The sequence below is a fragment of the Oncorhynchus gorbuscha genome, unplaced genomic scaffold (genome assembly GCF_021184085.1).
Source record: "Oncorhynchus gorbuscha isolate QuinsamMale2020 ecotype Even-year unplaced genomic scaffold, OgorEven_v1.0 Un_scaffold_969, whole genome shotgun sequence".
In the NCBI taxonomy this organism is placed as follows: domain Eukaryota; kingdom Metazoa; phylum Chordata; class Actinopteri; order Salmoniformes; family Salmonidae; genus Oncorhynchus; species Oncorhynchus gorbuscha.
Window position 1 is genome coordinate 50,641 of NW_025745709.1, and position 21,386 is coordinate 72,026.

At 41.6% G+C, this 21,386-nt stretch overlaps 2 protein-coding genes across 4 annotated transcripts; both read right to left on the bottom strand.

Moving 5' to 3' along the window:
- Window positions 1-316: 316 nt before the first annotated feature.
- On the bottom strand, window positions 317-12,842 carry LOC124019449 (zinc finger protein 239-like). Of its 2 annotated transcripts, none has more exons than XM_046334796.1 (2): window positions 12,420-12,842; window positions 317-1,765 (listed from the first exon to the last, which is right to left on the bottom strand). In XM_046334796.1, the coding sequence occupies exons 1-2, from the start codon at window positions 12,598-12,600 to the stop codon at window positions 1,110-1,112; spliced, it is 837 nt and encodes a 278-aa protein (XP_046190752.1). In that variant the 5' UTR covers window positions 12,601-12,842; the 3' UTR covers window positions 317-1,109. The 2 variants fall into 2 exon arrangements, with proteins under 2 accessions (XP_046190752.1, XP_046190751.1); XM_046334795.1 differs by having other exon boundaries at window positions 317-1,768.
- Window positions 12,843-16,502: 3,660 nt separating this feature from the next.
- LOC124019448 (zinc finger protein 239-like) lies at window positions 16,503-20,209 on the bottom strand. Of its 2 annotated transcripts, XR_006835782.1 has the most exons (3): window positions 19,661-20,209; window positions 16,694-17,653; window positions 16,503-16,633 (listed from the first exon to the last, which is right to left on the bottom strand). XR_006835782.1 is itself a non-coding variant. In XM_046334792.1 (2 exons), the coding sequence occupies exons 1-2, from the start codon at window positions 19,971-19,973 to the stop codon at window positions 16,797-16,799; spliced, it is 1,170 nt and encodes a 389-aa protein (XP_046190748.1). In that variant the 5' UTR covers window positions 19,974-20,209; the 3' UTR covers window positions 16,509-16,796. The 2 variants fall into 2 exon arrangements, 1 of the variants encoding a protein (XP_046190748.1); XM_046334792.1 differs by having other exon boundaries at window positions 16,509-17,653.
- Window positions 20,210-21,386: the final 1,177 nt, after the last annotated feature.

The window sequence follows — 21,386 nt, forward strand, 5'->3', positions numbered from 1 at the left end:
CACGCCAAGGGGCAAATTGACAGATCTCACACCCAGTCGAATCAGGGACCCAAACCAGCAACCTCTCGGGCCACCGGCCCAAGGTCCCAAACGCCAGGCCACCAACCATCCAAGACCCACACCCCCCCCCCTAAAAAAAACCTCTGTCAACATCCTGGTACTCAAATGGAACCGGTATACTTACCTATTGATGCTATTTTTGTTTCTCCACCAGTTTTGATCCTGATCTAATCATTTACACTTTGCAATATCCAAATCATGCATCCAATCAAATGTCTTTAGTAATATCCAAATCATATATCCAATCAAATGTCTTTAGTAATATCCAAATCATATCATATCCAATCAAATGTCTTTAGTAATATCCAAATCATATCATATCCAATCAAATGTCTTTAGTAATATCCAAATCATGCATCCAATCAAATGTCTTTAGTAATATCCAAATCATATCATATCCAATAGGTTTCAAGGTTAGAATCTAGAAATGTACATTCTAATTCATCTATATAATAATTTACATTTTTAAATACCAATATTCAAATCTAAACTTCATAATCAATACACATTTAAAAATATATATTTTGATTTGAGATATTATCATGTCTTAAAGAAAAACAAAAGTAACCCTGTTTTTGAGTAAGCTTTCGTATACATTGATATGTGGCATAAACACAAAACACAATTCCTTAAGTAAAAAATATAAGTCAGAACACAGCACCTGTATTCTCTCATGTGACTTCGGGTCCTCTGACAGGGAAAATGTATTTCCACACTGGGAGCATTGAAAGGCTTCTCTCCATAGTGTCCTCTTTCATGCACTTTCAGGTTCCCTGCATTTCTAAAACTCTTTCCACACTGGGAGCAGTGGAAAGGCAGCTCTCCTGTGTGTGTCATCTTATGCATTTTCAGGTTCCCTAACCAGGTAAAACTTTTCCACAGTGTGTGTCCACTCATGTGATTTCAGGTAGCCTAGCTGAGTAAATCTATTTCCATAGTCTGAGCAGTGGAAGGGCTTCTCCCCTGTGTGTGTTCTCTCATGCGTTTTCAGATTCCATAACCAAGTAAACCTCTCCGCACTGGGAGCAGTGAAAAGGCTTCTCTCCTTCTCATGTGTGTGTCATTTCATGCGTTTTCAAGGTCCCTAACTGGCTAAAACTTTTTCCACACTGGGAGCAGCTGAAAGGCTTCCCTCCTGTGTGTGTCATCTCATGCATTTTCAGGTTCCATGAATGGGTAAAACTTTTCCCACACAAGGAGCAGTGGAATGGTTGTTCTCCTGGGTGTATTCTCTCGTGATCTCTCAGATGCGCTGACTGAATAAATCTCTTTCCACATTGGTCACATTGGAAAGGCCTCTCTACTAAGTGCGTTCTCTCATGTTTTTTCAGGTCCCCAGATGAGAAAAATTCTTTTCCACACTGGGAGCATAGATATGGCTTCTTCCCAGTGTGTGTTCTTTCATGCAGTTTTAGATTACCCGAGTGTCCAAAACCCTTTCCACACTGGGAGCATAGATATGGCTTCTCTCCAGTGTGTGTTCTTTCATGCACTTTTAGATGCCCTGAGAGTCTAAAACCCTTTCCACACTGGGAGCATTGATATGGCTTCTCTCCTGTATGTATCATCTCATGCGTTTTCAGGTTCCCCGAGTGTCTAAAACACTTTCCACACTGGGAGCAGTGGTGTGGTCTTGCTGGTTTGGTCTTCTGTGGGTCTGGTTCCCCTGAAGGACTTTTCCCTCTGTGAGAGTCTGGTCTTTCACCTGCTGAAGAAAAACAGAATATTTGGTTACACGGAGAGACCTGCAAGAAACCTCTACATCAGTGGTTCCTAAATGTTTTATAGTCTCGTACCCCTTCAAAACATTTGACCTCTAGCTGCGAATCCTCCTATTAGCACCAGGGTCAGCACAGTCTCAAATGTTTTTCAAACTCTCAAATCATTGTAAGCCTGCCACACACACTATATACATTTATTAAACATAAGAATGAGTTTGTCGCAACCCGGCTCGTGGGAAGTGACAAAGAGCTGTTATAGGACCAGGGCACAAATAATAATAATCAATAATGTTGTACTTTATTTAGCCATCTCACATAGAAAACTTTATTTGTTCATCAAAACTTGTGAGTAACTCACCACAGATTAATGACAAGGCTGTGCTTGAAAGGATGCACATAACTCTGCAATGTTGGGTTGTATTGGAGAGAGTCACAGTCTTAAAATCATTTTCCACACACAGTCTGTGCCTGTATTTAGTTATCGTGCTCGTGAGGGCAGGGAATCCACTCTCACATAGGTACGTGGTTGCAAAGGGCATCAGTGTCTGAACAGTGCGGTTTGCCAAGGCAGGATACTCGAAGCACAGCCCAATCCAGAAATCTGGCAGGATACTCGGAGTGCAGCCCAATCCAGAAATCTGGCAGGATACTCGGAGCGCAGCCCAATCCAGAAATCTGGCAGGATACTCGGAGCGCAGCCCAATCCAGAAATCTGTCAGTGGCTTCTGATTCAATTACATTTTCACAGAACCGCTTGTTGCAATTTCGATGAGGCTCCTTCGTTCAGACATCAGTCAGTGGACTGGAGGCAGGGCATGAAAGGGATAACAAATCCAGTTGTTTGTGTCATCCATTTTGGGAAATGTGAAGATATATATACCCGTTGGGGAATAACTGCTCTACATGATAAACATGTCTTCTACAAGTTTTAATCCCTCAATAAAATGACTCATCTTCAAGACCCTGGTGCTTGGTTACGGAGCAGTAAGGGGGAACTGAATTTTGAGTGCGACTCCAAATCCAGACCTCCATGGGTTGATAAATTTGATTTCCATTGATAATTTTGTGTGATTGTTGTCAGCACATTCAACTATGTAAATAAAAAAGTATTTAATAAGAATATTTCATTCATTCAGATCTAGGATGTGATATTTTAGTGTTCCCTTTATGGGAATAACTGCTCTCCATGATAAAGCTGTCTTCTACAAGGTTTAATCTAGACTAGATCCCCTCAATAAAATGCATCATCTTCAAGACCCTGGTGCTTGGTTACGGAGCAGTAAGGGGGACTGCTCCTCCTCCTTCCAATACCATGACTTTGTTTTCCTTTAACTTCTTGGTGACGGGGGGGTGTAGTATTGAGTAGCTTGGATGAACAAGGTGCCCAAAGTAAACCTTCTGCTACTTGGCCATAAAAGCTAGAATATGCATTTCTAAAACTGTTTGAATGATGTCTGTGAGTATACCAGAACTCATATGGCAGGCGAAAACCTGAGAAAAAAATCCAACCAGGAAGTGGGAAATCTGAGGTTTGTAGTTTTTCAACTCAGCTCCTATTGAAGATACAGTGGGATATTGGTTATGTTGCACTTCCTAAGGCTTCCACTATATGTCAATTGTCTTTAGAACTTGTTTGAGGATTCTACTATAAAGGAGGGGCTCATAAGAGCTGTTTGAGTCAGTGGCCTGGCAGAGTGCCACGGGCTCGTGACGCGTGGTCATGAGTTAGCTCCCATTCCATTGGTTCTCTACAGAAAAAAAGAATTCTCCGGTTGGAACATTATTGAAGATTTATGTTAAAAACATCCTAAAGATTGATTCTATACATCGTTTGACATGTTTCTACGGATTGTAATGGAACTTTTTGACATTTCGTCTGCTCCTAGTGAACGCGCTTCATAACTTTGGATTTGTTTACAAAACGCGCTAACAAAAGTAGCTATTTGGACATAAACATTTATTGTGGAACTGGGATTCCTGGGAGTGCATTCTGATGAAGATCAAAGTTAAGTGAATATTTATAATGCTATTTCTGACTAATGTTGACTACCCAACATGGCGGACATTTCTCTGGCTGGTTTGCGCCGTTCTCAGATTATACTTTTTCGGTAAAGTTTTTTTGAAATCTGACACAGCGGTTGCATTAAGGAGAAGTTTATCTAAAGTTCCATGTATAATAGTTGTATCTTTTATCAATGTTTATTATGAGTATTTCTGTGAATTGATGTGGCTCTCTGCAAAATCACTGCATGTTTTGGAACTACTGAACATAACACGCCAATGTAAAATGAGATTTCTGGATATTAATATCCACTTTATCGAACAAAACACACATGTATTGTGTAACATGAAGTCCTGTGAGTGTCATCTGATGAAGATCATCAAAGGTTAGTGATTCATTTTATCTATATTTCTGCTTTTTGTGACTCCACTCTTTGGCTGGAAAATGGCTGTATTTTTCTGTGACTTGGTGGTGACCTAACATAATCGTTTGTGGTGCTTTCGCTGCAAATTATTTTTGAAATAAGACACTGTGGCTGGATTAACAAGAATTTTATCTTTAAAATGGTGTAAAATACTTGTATGCTTGAGGAATTTTAATTATGAGATTGGTTGTTGTAAGTCGCTCTGGATAAGAGCGTCTGCTAAATGACTTAAATGTAATGTAATGTTAAATGTAAATGTAATGTTGTTTTGAATTTGGCACCCTGCACTTTCACTGGCTACCGTCCTGAATATCCCAGAGTGGTTAAGCCATTTTGCCACAACTTTGGGAGTCTGCTAAATGACTCAGTACAGTAAGTCTCTGGATCAGAGGGTCTGCTAAATGACTCAGTAATGTAAGTCTCTCTGGATCAGAGAGTCTGCTAAATGACTCAGTACAGTAAGTCTCTGGATCAGAGGGTCTGCTAAATGACTCAGTACAGTAAGTCTCTGGATCAGAGGGTCTGCTAAATGACTCAGTACAGTAAGTATCTGGATTAGAGGGTCTGCTAAATGACTCAGTACTGTAAGTATCTGGACCAGAGAGTCTGCTAAATGACTCAGTACTGTAAGTATCTGGATCAGAGAGTCTGCTAAATGACTCAGTACTGCAAGTCTCTCTGGATCAGAGAGTCTGCTAAATGACTCAGTACTGCAAGTCTCTCTGGATCAGAGAGTCTGCTAAATGACTCAGTACTGCAAGTCTCTCTGGATCAGAGAGTCTGCTAAATGACTCAGTACTGTAAGTCTCTGGATCAGAGGGTCTGCTAAATGACTCAGTACTGTAACTCTCTGGATCAGAGTCTGCTAAATGACTCAGTACAGTAAGTCTCTGGATCAGAGAGTCTGCTAAATGACTCAGTACAGTAAGTATCTGGATCAGAGAGTCTGCTAAATGACTTAGTAATGTAAGTCTCTCTGGATCAGAGAGTCTGCTAAATGGCTCAGTAATGTAAGTCTCTCTGGATCAGAGAGTCTGCTAAATGACTCAGTACCGTAAGTCTCTCTGGATCAGAGAGTCTGCTAAATGGCTGAAATGTAAATATTGAACAGCAGAGTGCGTCATCACAGAGTGGCTGTAGTGTTAAAGTGAAAATACCAAATGCTAACATCTCCTGTTATTGTAATGGTGAGAGGTTAGCATGGCTTGGGGGTATAATATATATATATATAATGCTAACCTCTCCTGTTACTATAATGGTGAGAGGTTAGCATGTCTTGGGGGTATAATATATATATATATAATGCTAAACTCTCCTGTTATTGTAATGGTGAGGTTAGCATGTCTTGAGAGTATGATATATATATAATGCTAAACTCTCCTGTTATTGTAATGGTGAGAGGTTAGCATGTCTTGGGGGTATGATATATATATAATGCTAACCTCTCCTGTTATTGTAATGGTGAGAGGTTAGCATGTCTTGGGTGTATGATATATATAATGTTAACCTATCTTGTTATTGTAATGGTGAGAGGTTAGCATGGCTTGGGGGTATAATATATATATATATAATGTTAACCTATCTTGTTATTGTAATGGTGAGAGGTTAGCATGTCTTGGGTGTATGATATATATAATGTTAACCTCTCCTGTTATTGTAATGGTGAGAGGTTAGCATGTCTTGGGTGTATGATATATATAATGCTAACCTATCTTGTTATTGTAATGGTGAGAGGTTAGCATGTCTTGGGGGTATGATTTGTATATAATGCTAACCTCTCCTGTTATTGTAATGGTGAGAGGTTAGCATGTCTTGGGGGTATGATATATATATAATGCTAACCTCTCCTGTTATTGTAAGGGTGAGAGGTTAGCATGTCTTGGGGGTATGATATTTAAGTGATAATACCAGAGTAGCCGGTGTTTGGAGGATATATTTTAGCACAGGTGTTCTGTCTAGCGCCACCCCAACCATGCCAATATATCCTCCAAAACACTGGCTTCCAAGGCATTATCACTTCTAAACGACAGGTTAGCAACATATTCAAATAATGACTGATATATTTTTCCTTAAACATTATTTTAAAGAAATGATTTCATACCATTTCATCCCTCCATGAGATATAGTCCTGACAAATAATCTAGGGGTGCTACCCATGGCATTTAGGTTGCTAGAGATGTGCCCCAATCGTGAATATTTTTTGTTCTCCATCTATGGACGCAACCCAGTAGTTTGTTTTAAAAAGGTCCCGTTGCCAATTGCCATGCTGGCTGGCATCCCTCTTATCCCTTGCTTGCTAGCTATCCATCTACGGCTAAACACTGTCACATCAAACAATGGATCCAGAATAACAGCAAAAGTAGCCGTATTTGTCTTTAAGCTTTTTGAACAAAAATATAAAACGCAACATAATCAATCCACCTGACAGGTGTGGCATATCAAGAAGCTGATTAAACAGCATGATCATTACAGAGGTGCACCTTGTGCTGGGGACAGTAAAAAAGCAACATAATCCATCCACCTGACAGGTGTGGCATATCAAGAAGCTGATCATACAGCATGATCATTACAGAGGTGCACCTTGTGCTGGGGACAGTAAAAATTTAACATAATCCATCCACCTGACAGGTGTGGCATATCAAGAAGCTGATCATACAGCATGATCATTACAGAGGTGCACCTTGTGCTGGGGACAGTAAAAATGTCACTCTAAAATGTGCAGTTTTGTCACAGAGCACAATGCCACAGATGTCTCAAGTTGAGGGAACTTGCAATTGTCATGATGACGGGCAGAAAGTCCATAACAGCTGTTAGAGAATTAAATGTTAATTTCTCTACAATAAACAGTCTTCAACTTCATTTTAGAAAACATGGCAGTGTGCCCAACCGGCCTCACAACCGCAGACCATGTGTAACCAAGCCAGCCCAGGATCTACACATCCAGCTTCATCACCAGCGTGATCGTCTGAGGCCAGTCACCCAGACAGCTGTTGAAACTGTGGTTTTTCCACAACCGAACAATTTCTGCACAAACTGTCAGAAACCGCCGCAGAGAAGCTCATCTGTGTGTGCATCGTCCTCACCAGGGTCTTGACCTGACTGTAGTTCGGTGTTGTAACAGACTTCAGTGGGCCACTGGAGAAGTGTGCTCAATGTTTGAATCCCGGGTTTCAACTGTACCAGGCAGATGGCAGAAAGCGTGTATGGCGTCGTGTGAGCGAGCGGTTTGCGGATGTCAACGTTGTGGACAGAATGCCCCATGGTGGCAGCGGGGTTGTGACATTGGGCAAGCGTCAGATACAGATAACGAACAATTGCATTTTTATCAACGGCAATTTGAATGTACATTGACATTGGCTCGACGTGTACGACAGTGGTCCAGTTCCTGCCAATATCCAGCAACTTCGCACAGCCATTGAAGAGGAGTGGGACAACATTCCACAATCAACAGCCTGATCATATGTAAAGGACATGCTTGAGACAAATGGTGATCATAACAGATACTGACTGGTTTTCTGATCCACATCCCTACTTTAAAAATATATATATTTTTTAAAGGTACACTACATGACCAAAAGTATGTCGACACCTGCTTGTCAAACGTCTAATTCCAAACTCATGGGCATTAATATGGAGTTTTCCCCCCCTTTTGCTGCTATGTCAGGATATCTATTGAAATGATGACACACGTCAGGATATCTATTGAAATTATGCATTTGGGGAGAAATACAGATCCCTAAATGATCAAGTAATGAATACCAAAATCATGGGCATTAATATGGAGTTGGTCCCCCCCTGTGATACTATTACAGCCTCCACTATTCTGGGAAGGTGTTCTACTAGATGTTAGAACATTGCTGCGGGGACTTGCTTCTATTCTATTCAGCCACAAGAGCATTTGTGAGATCGGGCACTGATGTTGGGCGATTAGGCCTGGCTCGCAGTCGGCGTTCCAATTCAACCAAAAGGTGTTCGAAAGGGTTGAGGTCAGGGCTATGTGCAGGCCAGTCAAGTTCTTCCACACCAATCTCGACAAACCCTTTCTGTATAGACCTCGCTTTGTGCACGGGGGGGCATTGTCATTTTGAAACAGGAAAGGGCCTTCCCCAAAACTGTTGCCACAAATTCGGAAGCACAGAATCATCTAGAATGTCATTGTATGCTTTAGCAATTAAGATCTCCCTTCACTGGAACTAAGGGGCCTAGTACAAACCATGAAAAACAGCCCCAGAACATTATTCCTCCTCCACCAAAAACTTTACAGCTGGCACTATGAATTGGGACAAGTAGCGACTCCTGGCATCCGCCAAACCCAGATTCGTATATCAGACTGCCAGACGGTGAAGCGTGATTCATCACTCCAGAGAATGCGTTTCCACTGTACCAGAGTCCAATGCCAGCGAGCTTCACACCACTCCAGCCGACGCTTGGCATTGCGCATGGTGATCTTAGGCTTGTGTGCGGCAGCTGGGCCATGGAAACCCTTTTCAGGAAGCTCCCGACGAACAGTTATTGTGCTGACATTTCTTCCAGAGGCAGTTTGGAACTGGGTAGTGAGCTTTGCAACCGAGGACAGATGATCTTTCACACGCTACGAGCTTCAGCGGTCCCGTTCTGTGACCTTTTGTGGACTACCACTTCACAGCTGAGCCATTGTTGCTCCTAGATTTTTTCACACTTCATAAGAACAGCACTGACAGTTGACTGGGGCAGCTCTAGCAGGGCAGAAATTTGACCTACTGACTTGTTGGAAAAGTGGCATCCTATGACAGTGCCACTTTGAAGGTCACTGAGCTCTTCAGTAAAGGTCATTCTACTGCCAATGTTTGTCTGTGGAGATTGCATTGCGGTGTGCTCGAGTTTATACACCTGTCAGCAACGGGTGAGGCTGAAATAGCCGAATCCACTCATTTGAAGGGTTGTCCACAGATCTATATATAGTGTAGCTACTCTAGTGAAAATGGGCTTCCATAAAGTTGTTCAATAATCTTGGGCAGATGGCCAAGTTCCACATTTTTATTGTCACGTGCACTAATATAGCTAAATGCCTTTCTTGCTTAATGTTTCCCCAAAATGTTTTATTGCATTCATGCTGGCTTTCGCAGGCTAACAGAGAGGTGGGAGGGCAGACAGGCTACCTGAGATATGAAACCGATAGCTGGGAGGGCAGACCGGCTACCTGAGACATGAAACCGATAGCTGGGAGGGCAGACAGGCTGGGCTGAGACATGAAACCGATAGCTGGGAGGGCAGACAGGCTACCTGAGACATGAAACCGATAGCTGGGAGGGCAGACAGGCTACCTGAGACATGAAACCGATAGCTGGGAGGGCAGACAGGCTGGGCTGAGACATGAAACCGATAGCTGGGAGGGCAGACAGGCTGGGCTGAGACATGAAACCGATAGCTGGGAGGGCAGACCGGCTACCTGAGACATGAAACCGATAGCTGGGAGGGCAGACAGGCTACCTGAGACATTAAACCGATAGCTGGGAGGGCAGACAGGCTACCTGAGACATGAAACCGATAGCTGGGAGGGCAGACAGGCAAATAGTTCATTAATACATTTGTCGACAGCCTACAGCCTATTGTTTCCTATAAATGGGTATTGGAAACACTTCAACCTCTACATTCTCACTAGACACCGTGTTTTTTACGAAAAAATGCATTTTATTTTAGGTGTGATGTCATTACACGTTTTAAAATAAATCGACAGGAGACAGTTGGAAAACGCACCCAATAGCAAGCAGCTGTCGCATCTATTTTCTAGTGAGATTGGAACCAATGATCTCCTGATCTCTACCTGTAGAATTAGTCCACTGAGCCATCAGGGCGGAGCTAGAACACAACGTTTTATATTTGGATTATTTTAAAACTCATTCAAAGCTGTAACATTTTTTTTAGTCTATCCAATCAGACCCCATCTCCAAGGAAACACGCACTCATTAAGATCAGGTGTGGCCAATTAGTGGGCGTGGCCAATTAGTGGGCGTGGCCAACACACTTAACAAGATACAGGGTAGATTAAGTTTTGTTGACCCTGAGAACGGAATGTATTTTTTTAAATAACATTTTAAGAACATTCTTTGAATGTTTTGTTGTTTTTTAATGGACATTTTTCTTAATGTTCTAAGAAATTAACTTTATAATTCAGGGCATTCGGAAAGTTTTTAGCCCTGGACTTGTTCCACATTTTGTTATGTTACAGACTTATTCTAAAATGAATTAAATTAATGTTTTTCCATCAATCTGGGGCGGCAGATACCCTAGTGTTTAGAGCATTGTGCCAGTATCCGAAAGGTTGCTAGATCGAATCCCCGAACTGACAAGGTAGAAAAAAATCAGTTCTGCCCCTGAACAAGGCAGTTAAACCACTGTTTCTAGGCCGTCATTGTAAATAAGAATTTGTTTTTAACTGACTTGCCTTGTTAAATAAAGGTTAAAAATCCATAATGACAAATTGAAAATGGTTTTAGATTTTTATGCTTTTTTTATATTTAAAAAAAATCTATGAAACTCAATTGAGCTCCGGTGCATCCGGTTTCTATTGATCATCCTTGATGTTTGTACAACTTGATTGGAGTCCTCGATTAGGCCGATATCTTGTTGAATGAATTTTGTAAACAAACTCTGTATAGTTGGAAAACCTGGTTAAAACATTTTTTTTTTAATCTTATGGATGGTGAGGAACCCTGGTGAAGAACCCTAACCCAATCTACCTACCTCATCCTCGTATTGTTTTTATTTACTTTGCTGCTCTTCTGAACACCAGTATCACTACTTACACACCTTCATCTGCTCATCTATCACTCCCAGTGTTAATCTGCTCAATTGTAATCACTTCGCTACTATGGCCTATTTATTGCCTTACCTCCTCATGACATTTACACTTTAATTTTTTTTTTCTATTGTGTTATTGACTGTACACTTGTTTACTCCATGTGTAACTCTGTGTTGTTTCTGTCGCACTGCTTTGCTTTATCTTGGCCAGGTCGCAGTTGTAAAGGAGAACTTGTTCTCAACTAGCCTACCTGGTTAAATAAAGGTGTTCTCAACTAGCCTACCTGGTTAAATAAAGGTGTTCTCAACTAGCCTACCTGGTTAAATAAAGGTGTTCTCAACTAGCCTACCTGGTTAAATAAAGGTGTTCTCAACTAGCCTACCTGATTAAATAAAGGTGTTCTCAACTAGCCTACCTGGTTAAATAAAGGTGTTCTCAACTAGCCTACCTGGTTAAATAAAGGTGTTCTCAACTAGCCTACCTGGTTAAATAAAGGTGTTCTCAACTAGCCTACCTGGTTAAATAAAGGTGTTCTCAACTAGCCTACCTGGTTAAATAAAGGTGTTCTCAACTAGCCTACCTGGTTAAATAAGGGTGTTCTCAACTAGCCTACCTGGTTAAATAAAGGTGTTCTCAACTAGCCTACCTGGTTAAATAAAGGTGTTCTCAACTAGCCTACCTGGTTAAATAAGGGTGTTCTCAACTAGCCTACCTGGTTAAATAAAGGTGTTCTCAACTAGCCTACCTGGTTAAATAAAGGTGTTCTCAACTAGCCTACCTGGTTAAATAAAGGTGTTCTCAACTAGCCTACCTGGTTAAATAAAGGTGTTCTCAACTAGCCTACCTGGTTAAATAAAGGTGTTCTCAACTAGCCTACCTGGTTAAATAAAGGTGTTCTCAACTAGCCTACCTGGTTAAATAAAGGTGTTCTCAACTAGCCTACCTGGTTAAATAAAGGTGTTCTCAACTGGCCTACCTGGTTAAATAAAGGTGTTCTCAACTAGCCTACCTGGTTAAATAAAGGTGTTCTCAACTAGCCTACCTGGTTAAATAAAGGTGTTCTCAACTAGCCTACCTGGTTAAATAAAGGTGTTCTCAACTAGCCTACCTGGTTAAATAAAGGTGGTGAAAAAAAATAAAGAATTTGAGAATGGTTACATACCGGCGTCTCCAGCCCCCATCCCGTAGCTGTTTACCAAAACAAGCTTTGGGCCAGTAACTGAAACGTCGCTGGTTCGATTCCCTGAGCCAACTAGGTGAAACATCTGTCGATGTGCCCGTGAGCAAGTCACTTAACAATAATTGCCCCTGTCAGTGGTTCTGGATAAGAGTCTCTGCTAAATGACTCAAATGTTGTTTTTTTAAGTGTCATGGCGGCCATTTTGTTGTTGTTTGACAAGGTTTTGCTCCAGTTTTTAAGATAGTACTCACTGGTGTTAATCAGATCTCCAGTCTCGTCCTCTTTCACTCTGGAAGCTTCTTCATCGCCTTTCACTGTGACATCCTTCTCTTCCTCCTCTTCTTTCACGACAATATTAAGCCACAGACCCTGTTTCTCGGTCCAGCAGACGTCCTCTTCTTTAGCAGGCGGGGAGTACCTTGGTGAGCTCATGGTCAGGGATTTTAGCTAGCTAGTTAGCATTAGCGACTGGCCTTGTGCTAAGTTAGCTAACTAACAATGTAAATACGGGGTGGGGGAATTGGTTGACTAGTAGATACGACAGACGTGTGTTTAAAACACAATGACTAATATACACCGAAAACGTCTAAAGAGCTCCAATATGTTGGCTAGTAAGATACGGAGATGGCTGATTAGCTGTTGAAGAAGCGTCCCGTCCACTACGTTTAATGCCACGTCACACTCCGGCAGCATCGCCTGTAAAACGCATATCGCCATCTGCTGACTGGAGTGAGACGGGTAATGCAGTTTAAGGAAATATTTCATTTAATTTTTCATGTTGGTCTTTTGATCAATCACATGTAATATTTTAAGAATGATATTTTTCAGAGCTGATTTGTTAGGTCCCCCCAAAATATCTGAAATGGTCTCTGCCTTTGTAAACAGCCTACTGATCCTGCATGGTGTAACAATACATCATGTAGCTGTATATAATGAACAGACTAATATATGCCATTTAGCAGACGCTTTTATCCAAAGCGACTTACAGTCATGTGTGCATACATTCTACATATGGGTGGTCCCGGGAATCGAACCCACTACCCTGGCGTTAAAAGCGCCATGCTCTACCAACTGAGCTACAGAAGGACCAGACTAGGTCTATACTGGTCCTACATGGTGTAACAATACATCATGTAGATGTATATAATGAACAGACGAGGTCTATACTGCTCCTACATGGTGTAACAATACATCATGTAGATGTATATAATGAACAGACTAGGTCTATACTGCTCCTACATGGTGTAACAATACATCATGTAGATGTATATAATGAACAGACTAGGTCTATACTGCTCCTACATGGTGTAACAATACATCATGTATATAATGAACAGACTAGGTCTATACTGCTCCTACATGGTGTAACAATACATCATGTAGATGTATATAATGAACAGACTAGGGCTATACTGCTCCTGCATGGTGTAACAATACATACAGCCACTGCAAAATGTTCAGTTTCTCTGGTTTTACTATTTATAGGTTCGTGTTTGGGTAAAATGATTTTTTAGTTTTATTCTATAAACTACTGACAACATTTCTCCCAAATTACAAATAAAAATATTCTAATTCAGAGCATTTATTTGCAGAAAATGATAACTAGTCAAAATAACAAAAATAAAGATGCAGTGTTGTCAGACTATATAATAACGCAAAGAAAATAAGTTCATATTCATTTTTAAAACAACACAATACTAATGTTTTCACTTAGGAAGAGTTCGGAAATCAATATATATTTTTTCTCCAATATTTGGTGGAATAACCCTGATTTTCAATCACAGCTTACATGCGTCTTGGCATCCAGGTCGCAATTGTAAATGAGAACTTGTTCTCAACTTGCCTACCTGGTTAAATAAAGGTGTAATAAAAATAATAATGCTCTCCACCAGTCTTTCACATTGATGTTGGGTGACTTTATGCCTCTCCAGGTGTAAACATTCAAGCAACTCGGCTTTGTTTGATGGCGTGTGACCATCTTCCTCTTGATCACATTCCAGAGGTTTTCAATGGGGTTCAGGTCAGGAAATTGGGCTGGCTATGACAGGGTCTTGATCTGGTGGTTTTCAATGGGGTTCAGGTCTGGAGATTGGTCTGGCTATGACAGGGTCTTGATCTGGTGGTTTTCAGTGGGGTTCAGGTCTGGAGATTGGGCTGGCTATGACAGGGTCTTGATCTGGTGGTTTTCAGTGGGGTTCAGGTCAGGAGATTGGGCTGGCTATGACAGGGTCTTGATCTGGTGGTTTTCAATGGGGTTCAGGTCAGGAGATTGGGCTGGCTATGACAGGGTCTTGATCTGGTGGTTTTCAGTGGGGTTCAGGTCAGGAGATTGGGCTGGCTATGACAGGGTCTTGATCTGGTGGTTTTCAGTGGGGTTCAGGTCAGGAGATTGGGCTGGCTATGACAGGGTCTTGATCTGGTGGTTTTCAGTGGGGTTCAGGTCAGGAGATTGGGCTGGCTATGACAGGGTCTTGATCTGGTGGTTTTCAATGGGGTTCAGGTCAGGAGATTGGGCTGGCTATGACAGGGTCTTGATCTGGTGGGTTTCAATGGGGTTCAGGTCAGGAGATTGGGCTGGCTATGACAGGGTCTTGATCTGGTGGTTTTCAGTGGGGTTCAGGTCAGGAGATTGGGCTGGCTATGACAGGGTCTTGATCTGGTGGTCCTCCATCCACACCTTGATTGACCTGGCTGTGTGGCATGGAGCATTGTCCTGCTGGAAAAACAACCCCTCAGAGTTGGGGAACATTGTCAGAGCAGAAGGAAGCAAGTTTTCTTCCAGGACAACCTTGTACGTGGCTTGATTCATGCGTCCTTCACAAAGATAAATCTGCTCGATTCCAGCCTTGCAGAAGCACCCCCAGATCCTCCACCAAATTTCACAGTGGGTGTGAGACCTGGAGAGGCCTACAAGCCAGTGTCTCGCAACCACTGTGAAATTTTGAGGATGATGAGTGATTATCTGGGGGTGCTTCTGCAAGGCTATTGTAATTGAACTTCAGTTCATGAAAAAAACTCACGGGGTTACGTGTTATGAAGTTAGCCACAACAGTGGAATTTGCGGTTTGCCTTCAAGATGAAAGTCCTTCGTTGAAAGTGACGCAGAAGGTTACAATTAGTGGAATCGTGCCATATTTAGACTAGATAATGTCAAACAAGGTTGGATTGCGGACTAATGAAATGGGGTATCAGTCGACTCAGTATCCAAATACTTTTTTTCTCAGACTCCAACATCCACGTTGCATAGTTTTTCCTATGGAAAATGTTTCAATATTTATAGGTTGACAATAAATGTGGCTCAATTCACAGTGGTTTGAGTCCCGCAATAAGAGCTACGACACGAATGTTCTCTGGGTGTCACTGAGTAGACTGATGCCCCATGTCATTGATCCACATCCATAGGTAAGGCTGTACAGTGAAATAAGTATGTCCCCAATGCAATTATAAAGTCTAATACATCCAGTGTGATTAAAACAGATTTTTGTCAAATTAACAAATAGTATTTTGTTGACTTCATATAACATTCTAACTTCGTTTAGCATGATCTATTCAATTACGGCACAATTCCACTATTTGTATTCATTTGCATCACTGTCAATTACATACTTTTATTTTGAAGGCTAACCGCAAAGTCCACTATTTAGCTAATCCTTACTGTGGCTCGCTTCACATAGATGGGTCTGAACACCATTAATCAAATAAAAACTATCTTATAAATTAGGGTTGTTTTTAGATGATGACACCTCGCTGCTATATAGTTAGCTTGTTAACTATAGCTACTGAAACAGATTATGTCGTTTTGCTATGTTTTTTTGGGGGGGGAGAACATTGTTAGCATCCATGAGCGAGCTAGCTTTTTTTAATGACCTGCACTGTTGGTACGCGAGAGAACTTTACCAGCATCATATCATATGAAATACGAGTGATCATGTAATCAATGTGTAATAACTACGGGGAAAAATGTATAAATGCGTTAAATTATTATGTGACGTGCCGTCATATTCAGGTCCTGATTGTTCAACAAGCTTATTTGACACGTAAGTGTTTTTTTGACACGCAAAGACCCCAACGGCGTTCCACATCCCCAACACACACAGAAAAGCACACAGAGCCAGAGTAAAAAAAGAAGACTATTTAATCACAGAGAGAGTGTAGTGTACACAGAGAAAGTGTAGTGTACACAAAGAGAGTGTAGTGTACACAGAGAGAGTGTAGTGTACACAGAGAGAGTGTAGTGTACACAGAGAGAGTGTACATAGAATCTACATAAAAACTGACACACTCCATATTCAATTCATATCTTGTGATTTAAAAACATAAAACATACAAATTAAATTTTTGAGTAGGTTTTCTCCAATTTGATTTCATATGGAAAAAAGAGCATAAACAAAACCACAAAGCACCACTTTTCAGTATAAGATGAGAAGTGTGTTACCTCGTGAATTGAGGATGAGAAGTGTGTTACCTCGTGAATTGAGGATGAGAAGTGTGTTACCTCGTGAATTGAGGATGAGAAGTGTGTTACCTCAATGTGCGTGTTACCTCATGAATTGTAAGTATGTGAAAAATCACTCTCCACATTGGGAGCATGAGTAAAGCTTCTCCCCTGTGTGTGTAACCTTAGTCTTTCAGGTGCCTGAACTGGGTAAATATCTTTCTACACTGGGAGCATTCGTAACATTTAATGTGTGGATTCTTTCATGTGATTTCAGTTGGCGTAACCAGGTAAATTTAATTCCACACTGGGAGCAGCGGAAAGGCATTTCCCCGGTGTGTCTTTGCTCATGATTCTTCAGAAAGCGTAATGAGGTAAAATTCTTTCCACACTGGGAGCAGTGATGTGGCTCTTCTTCTTTGTGTGTCCTCTCGTGTGATTTCAGGTTACCTAACCGGTTAAAACTCTTTCCACACTGGGAACATTGGAAAGGCTTTTCGCCTGTGTGGATTCTCTCATGTATTTTCAGGCTCCCGAACTGGGTAAAACTCTTTCCACACTGGGAACATTGGTAGGGCTTCTCTCCGGTGTGTGTTCTCTCATGCTCTTTCAGTTGCCTTACCCAGCTGAAACGCTTTTCGCAATATAAACAGTAGTAAGGCTTTTCCCCTGTGTGTACTCTTTGATGTTCTTTCAGGTTACTTAACCGCTTAAAAGTATTACCACATTGAGGGCATTTGTGAGGCTTATCTCCTGTGTGCATTCTCTCATGTGATTTCAAGCAACTTAACTGTGAACATCTCTTTCCACACTGGGAGCATTGGTAAGGCTTCTCTCCGGTGTGAATTCTATTATGTATTTTCAGGCTCCCTAACTGGGTAAAACTCTTTCCACACTGGGAACATTGGTAGGGCTTCTCTCCAGTGTGTATTCTTTCATGCACCTTCAGTGTCCGTAACTGGGTAAAAGTCTTTCCACAGTGGGAACAGTGGTGTCGTCTTGCTGGTTCAGACGTCTCTTGCTCTGGATCTTCTGAGTCTGGTGTCTCTCCTACCAAAGACAAACCGTGTGTTTAATTTAACAGTGAGATCAGGGTCGTATTCACTCATAACTAAAACGAAACAGTGTTCACGAATGAATACGACCCTGAATGAAACCTTCACATGATAAAAACTGTCTTCCTATTAGGTTTAATCCAAATCAGATCCTTCAATAAACCTGAGGCCAAGTTCCATAGGTGTTTTTCTGGTGCTCATTATGAAAAAATGAGTCAGTAGCCAACAATCAGACAATAGAAAGGTGGAGTCAATTAGGCCTATTTCATAGGTTCTCATTGGTCAGCATTTGGCTCCTGTTCTGTCTTTCGATGTCCAAATCATTAATTAAACACAGTCCTCGATTAACACAGTCCTCGATTAACACAGTCCTCGATTAACACAGTCCTCGTCATATTAGCAGCCCAGGCATCTTTAGATCTCTTTCTAAGTTCCTGACAGAGATGTTTAACAATGGTGTTTTCCTGGGAATTGCATTTTGGCAAATGTTTTAAAAGGATGTTTTTTGTTGGCTGCTTCAATACAGGAGTTGCATGTTCTGTTAATATTAATGACCATAATCCTAATCTAAATATGATTTCTGTAATGGCCACATTCATAATTAAGTAGGAAATTGCATGCATTTTGGCCCTTACAGAGTAGGAGGGCAAGTCTCAAAGGTTTTTCAGTCGATCATATTTCATGGCTTTTTGAAAGAGCTCTTGGAGCTTGTTTCTCCACTCACAGCTGTCCCCCGGTGTTAGTTATAACATGGATAGGCATATCGAAGGCAAGGCTTGGCTGAACACAAAGCAAAAACATTTAAGATTGTGATTTTCATTGTTACATCAGAGAGGAAAACAACCGTTATGGACGTTACAGACGGACAGACATTCCGATCTTAAATATTTCTTGATTCAAATCTATCATAACACATTTGGAATATTTTTAAGTAGATGGGCAAAACAAGTGACCTAAGAGACTGAGCGTCTTCGTCAATGCCAGGCGGGCCTGATCCAGTGTCTCAGAAATGGCCTCCTGGGCTTTTCACGCCTGACAGTGTCTAGGGTTTGAGGCAAAGGAGGGTCTGACCTGGTACTAGATGGGTGTACCTAATAAATTAGCCGGTGAGTGTCTCGTAATCGTTCATGTTCTCTCTAAATAAGTTTTGTTGTACAATTAAAAGGTCAAATCCACTGCATGTCAAACAGTCAGCAATAATCTAATGAATTCAGGGCTTGTGAAATTATACCTAGGATAAATATATGCCTTCCACAACCATACGTTTAAATAGTTTAACCTGCTTTTATGCAATAATCTCAATTATAGAAAAATAAATACTACAGGACTATTTCACAGATAGTTGATAAACACCCAACATCTTTCTAAAACAAATAGTACTGACATGTATGAGACATTTATTTCAGAGCGAGAGCGGAGAGCGAGAGAACGTTAAAAGGGCTAATTTGTGATTTTGCCACTGGGGCTCTTCAGCTACTTCCCCAGAGTCAGAGAAACTTGTGGATACCATTTGTATGTCTCTGTGTCCTGTATGGAGGAAGTTAGAGGTAGTTTTGAAAGCCAATTGCTAACTAGCGTTAAGCACAATGGCTGGAAGTCGACAGGTATCTGCTAGCATATACCCATAGACTTCCAGTCATTTTTGTTAAAGTTCGTTAGCAATCTCGCAAAAAAAGCGTGTAACATGTAACATCCATAAAGCTTCTATTTGTTTGTTTTTTTCTCCAACATGCCAATATTTAGAATTCAGATTTCCTGGGTATACACCCAGGGGTACTACAGACAAACACATCAAACGTTTAATTTATATTTTGTATTACAATTCTGTGAGACGTTAAAGTTGTGATTTTCCGTGCAAATGTACTGTCTATAACGCTGGAATCGCCCATAACTTCGGGAGAATGACCCTTTAAAATCACATCAGTTCAACAGAAATACATATTCAGGGACATCGATTCAACAATTGCAGAAAAGTGCCCCATTTTTTAAAGACACTACTCACTGGTGTTAATCAGATCTCCATTCTGCTCTTCTTCCTCCTCCAATGTGACAGTAATCTCCGCATCCTCCTTCACTCCAAAAACGTCTTCCTCGTCTTTCACCGTGACAGTCGTCTCCTCTTTCACTGTAAAAACTGCACCCTCTTGTTTATCTTCCCCCTCCTCTTTCACTGAAACGTCTTTCACTGTAACAGCCTCATCCTTTACTTCTTGTTTAACAGTGACAGCCTCCTCTTCCCTTTCCTCTTTCACGAGAGCGTTTCTCTCCGTCCAGCAGGCCTCTTCAGCAGAGGGGTGGTAGCTTTTTGAACTCATTGTTGGGGATGTTAGCTAGTTAGCATTAGCGATTAGCCTAGTGCTACTGCTACCTTAACCAGACAGCTAGCTGACGTACATATGATATTAAAAGGGGTAACTAGTAGATACGACAGACGTGTGTTTAAAACAGAGTGGCGAATAAACACCGAAAGCATATAAAGAGCTCAAATGTTCCTGCTTACGTCGCCTAGCAAAGCTACCGAGGTCGCAGTTGTGGTTGAACAAACTTCCCGTCCATTAGATTATACGTCACACAGGCAGCATTGCCTGAAAGACGCCATTAGCCATCTGCTGACTAGAGTGGGTAACGCAGTTTAGGAAATGAATATGTATTTGATTTATTTTAATTTATTTCGTGAAAGAATAATGTTAAATGAAAACGTACAAACAGAAGCATGTGTTAATCGGTGCCGGTCTTAATTGACGGCTCCCGAGTGGTACAGCGAGCTAAGGCACTCACTCTAGACCAGCACCGATTAACACATGCGTGTGTTTGCACGTTTTCATTTAACATGATTCTTTGGCCGGGGTAGACCGTCATTGTAAAACAATAATTTGTTCTTAACTGACTTGCCTAGTTAAAGAAAGGTTCAATTAAACCATTATAATAATTTAGAAAATGAGTCAAACAAACAGATAATATCACAATAAGCAGAGATGTTTATACTGCTCCTACATGGTGTAACAATACATAATGTATATGTATATATGTATATATGTATATAATGAACAGACTAGGTCTATACTGCTACTACATGGTGTAACTAGATGCTGTTCTTCCACTAACCTCATTGCAACTCCCCTCCAAGTCTCCGACCACTACCTTGTATCCTTTTCCCTCTCGCTCTCATCCAACACTTCCCACACTGCCCCTACTCGGATGGTATCGCGCCGTCCCAACCTTCGCTCTCTCTCCCCCGCTACTCTCTCCTCTTCCATCCTATCATCTCTTCCCTCTGCTCAAACCTTCTCCAACCTATCTCCTGATTCTGCCTCCTCAACCCTCCTCTCCTCCCTTTCTGCATCCTTTGACTCTCTATGTCCCCTATCTTCCAGGCCGGCTCGGTCCTCCCCTCCCGCTCCGTGGCTTGACGACTCAATGCGAGCTCACAGAACAGGGCTCCGGAAGGCCGAGCGGAAATGGAGGAAAACTCGCCTCCCTGCGGACCTGGCATCCTTTCACTCCCTCCTCTCTACATTTTCCTCCTCTGTCTCTGCTGCTAAAGCCACTTTCTACCACTCTAAATTCCAAGCATCTGCCTCTAACCCTAGGAAGCTCTTTGCCACATTCTCCTCCCTCCTGAATCCTCCCCCTCCTCCCTCTCTGCAGATGACTTCGTCAACCATTTTGAAAAGAAGATCGACGACATCCGATCCTCGTTTGCTAAGTCAAACAACACCGCTGGTTCT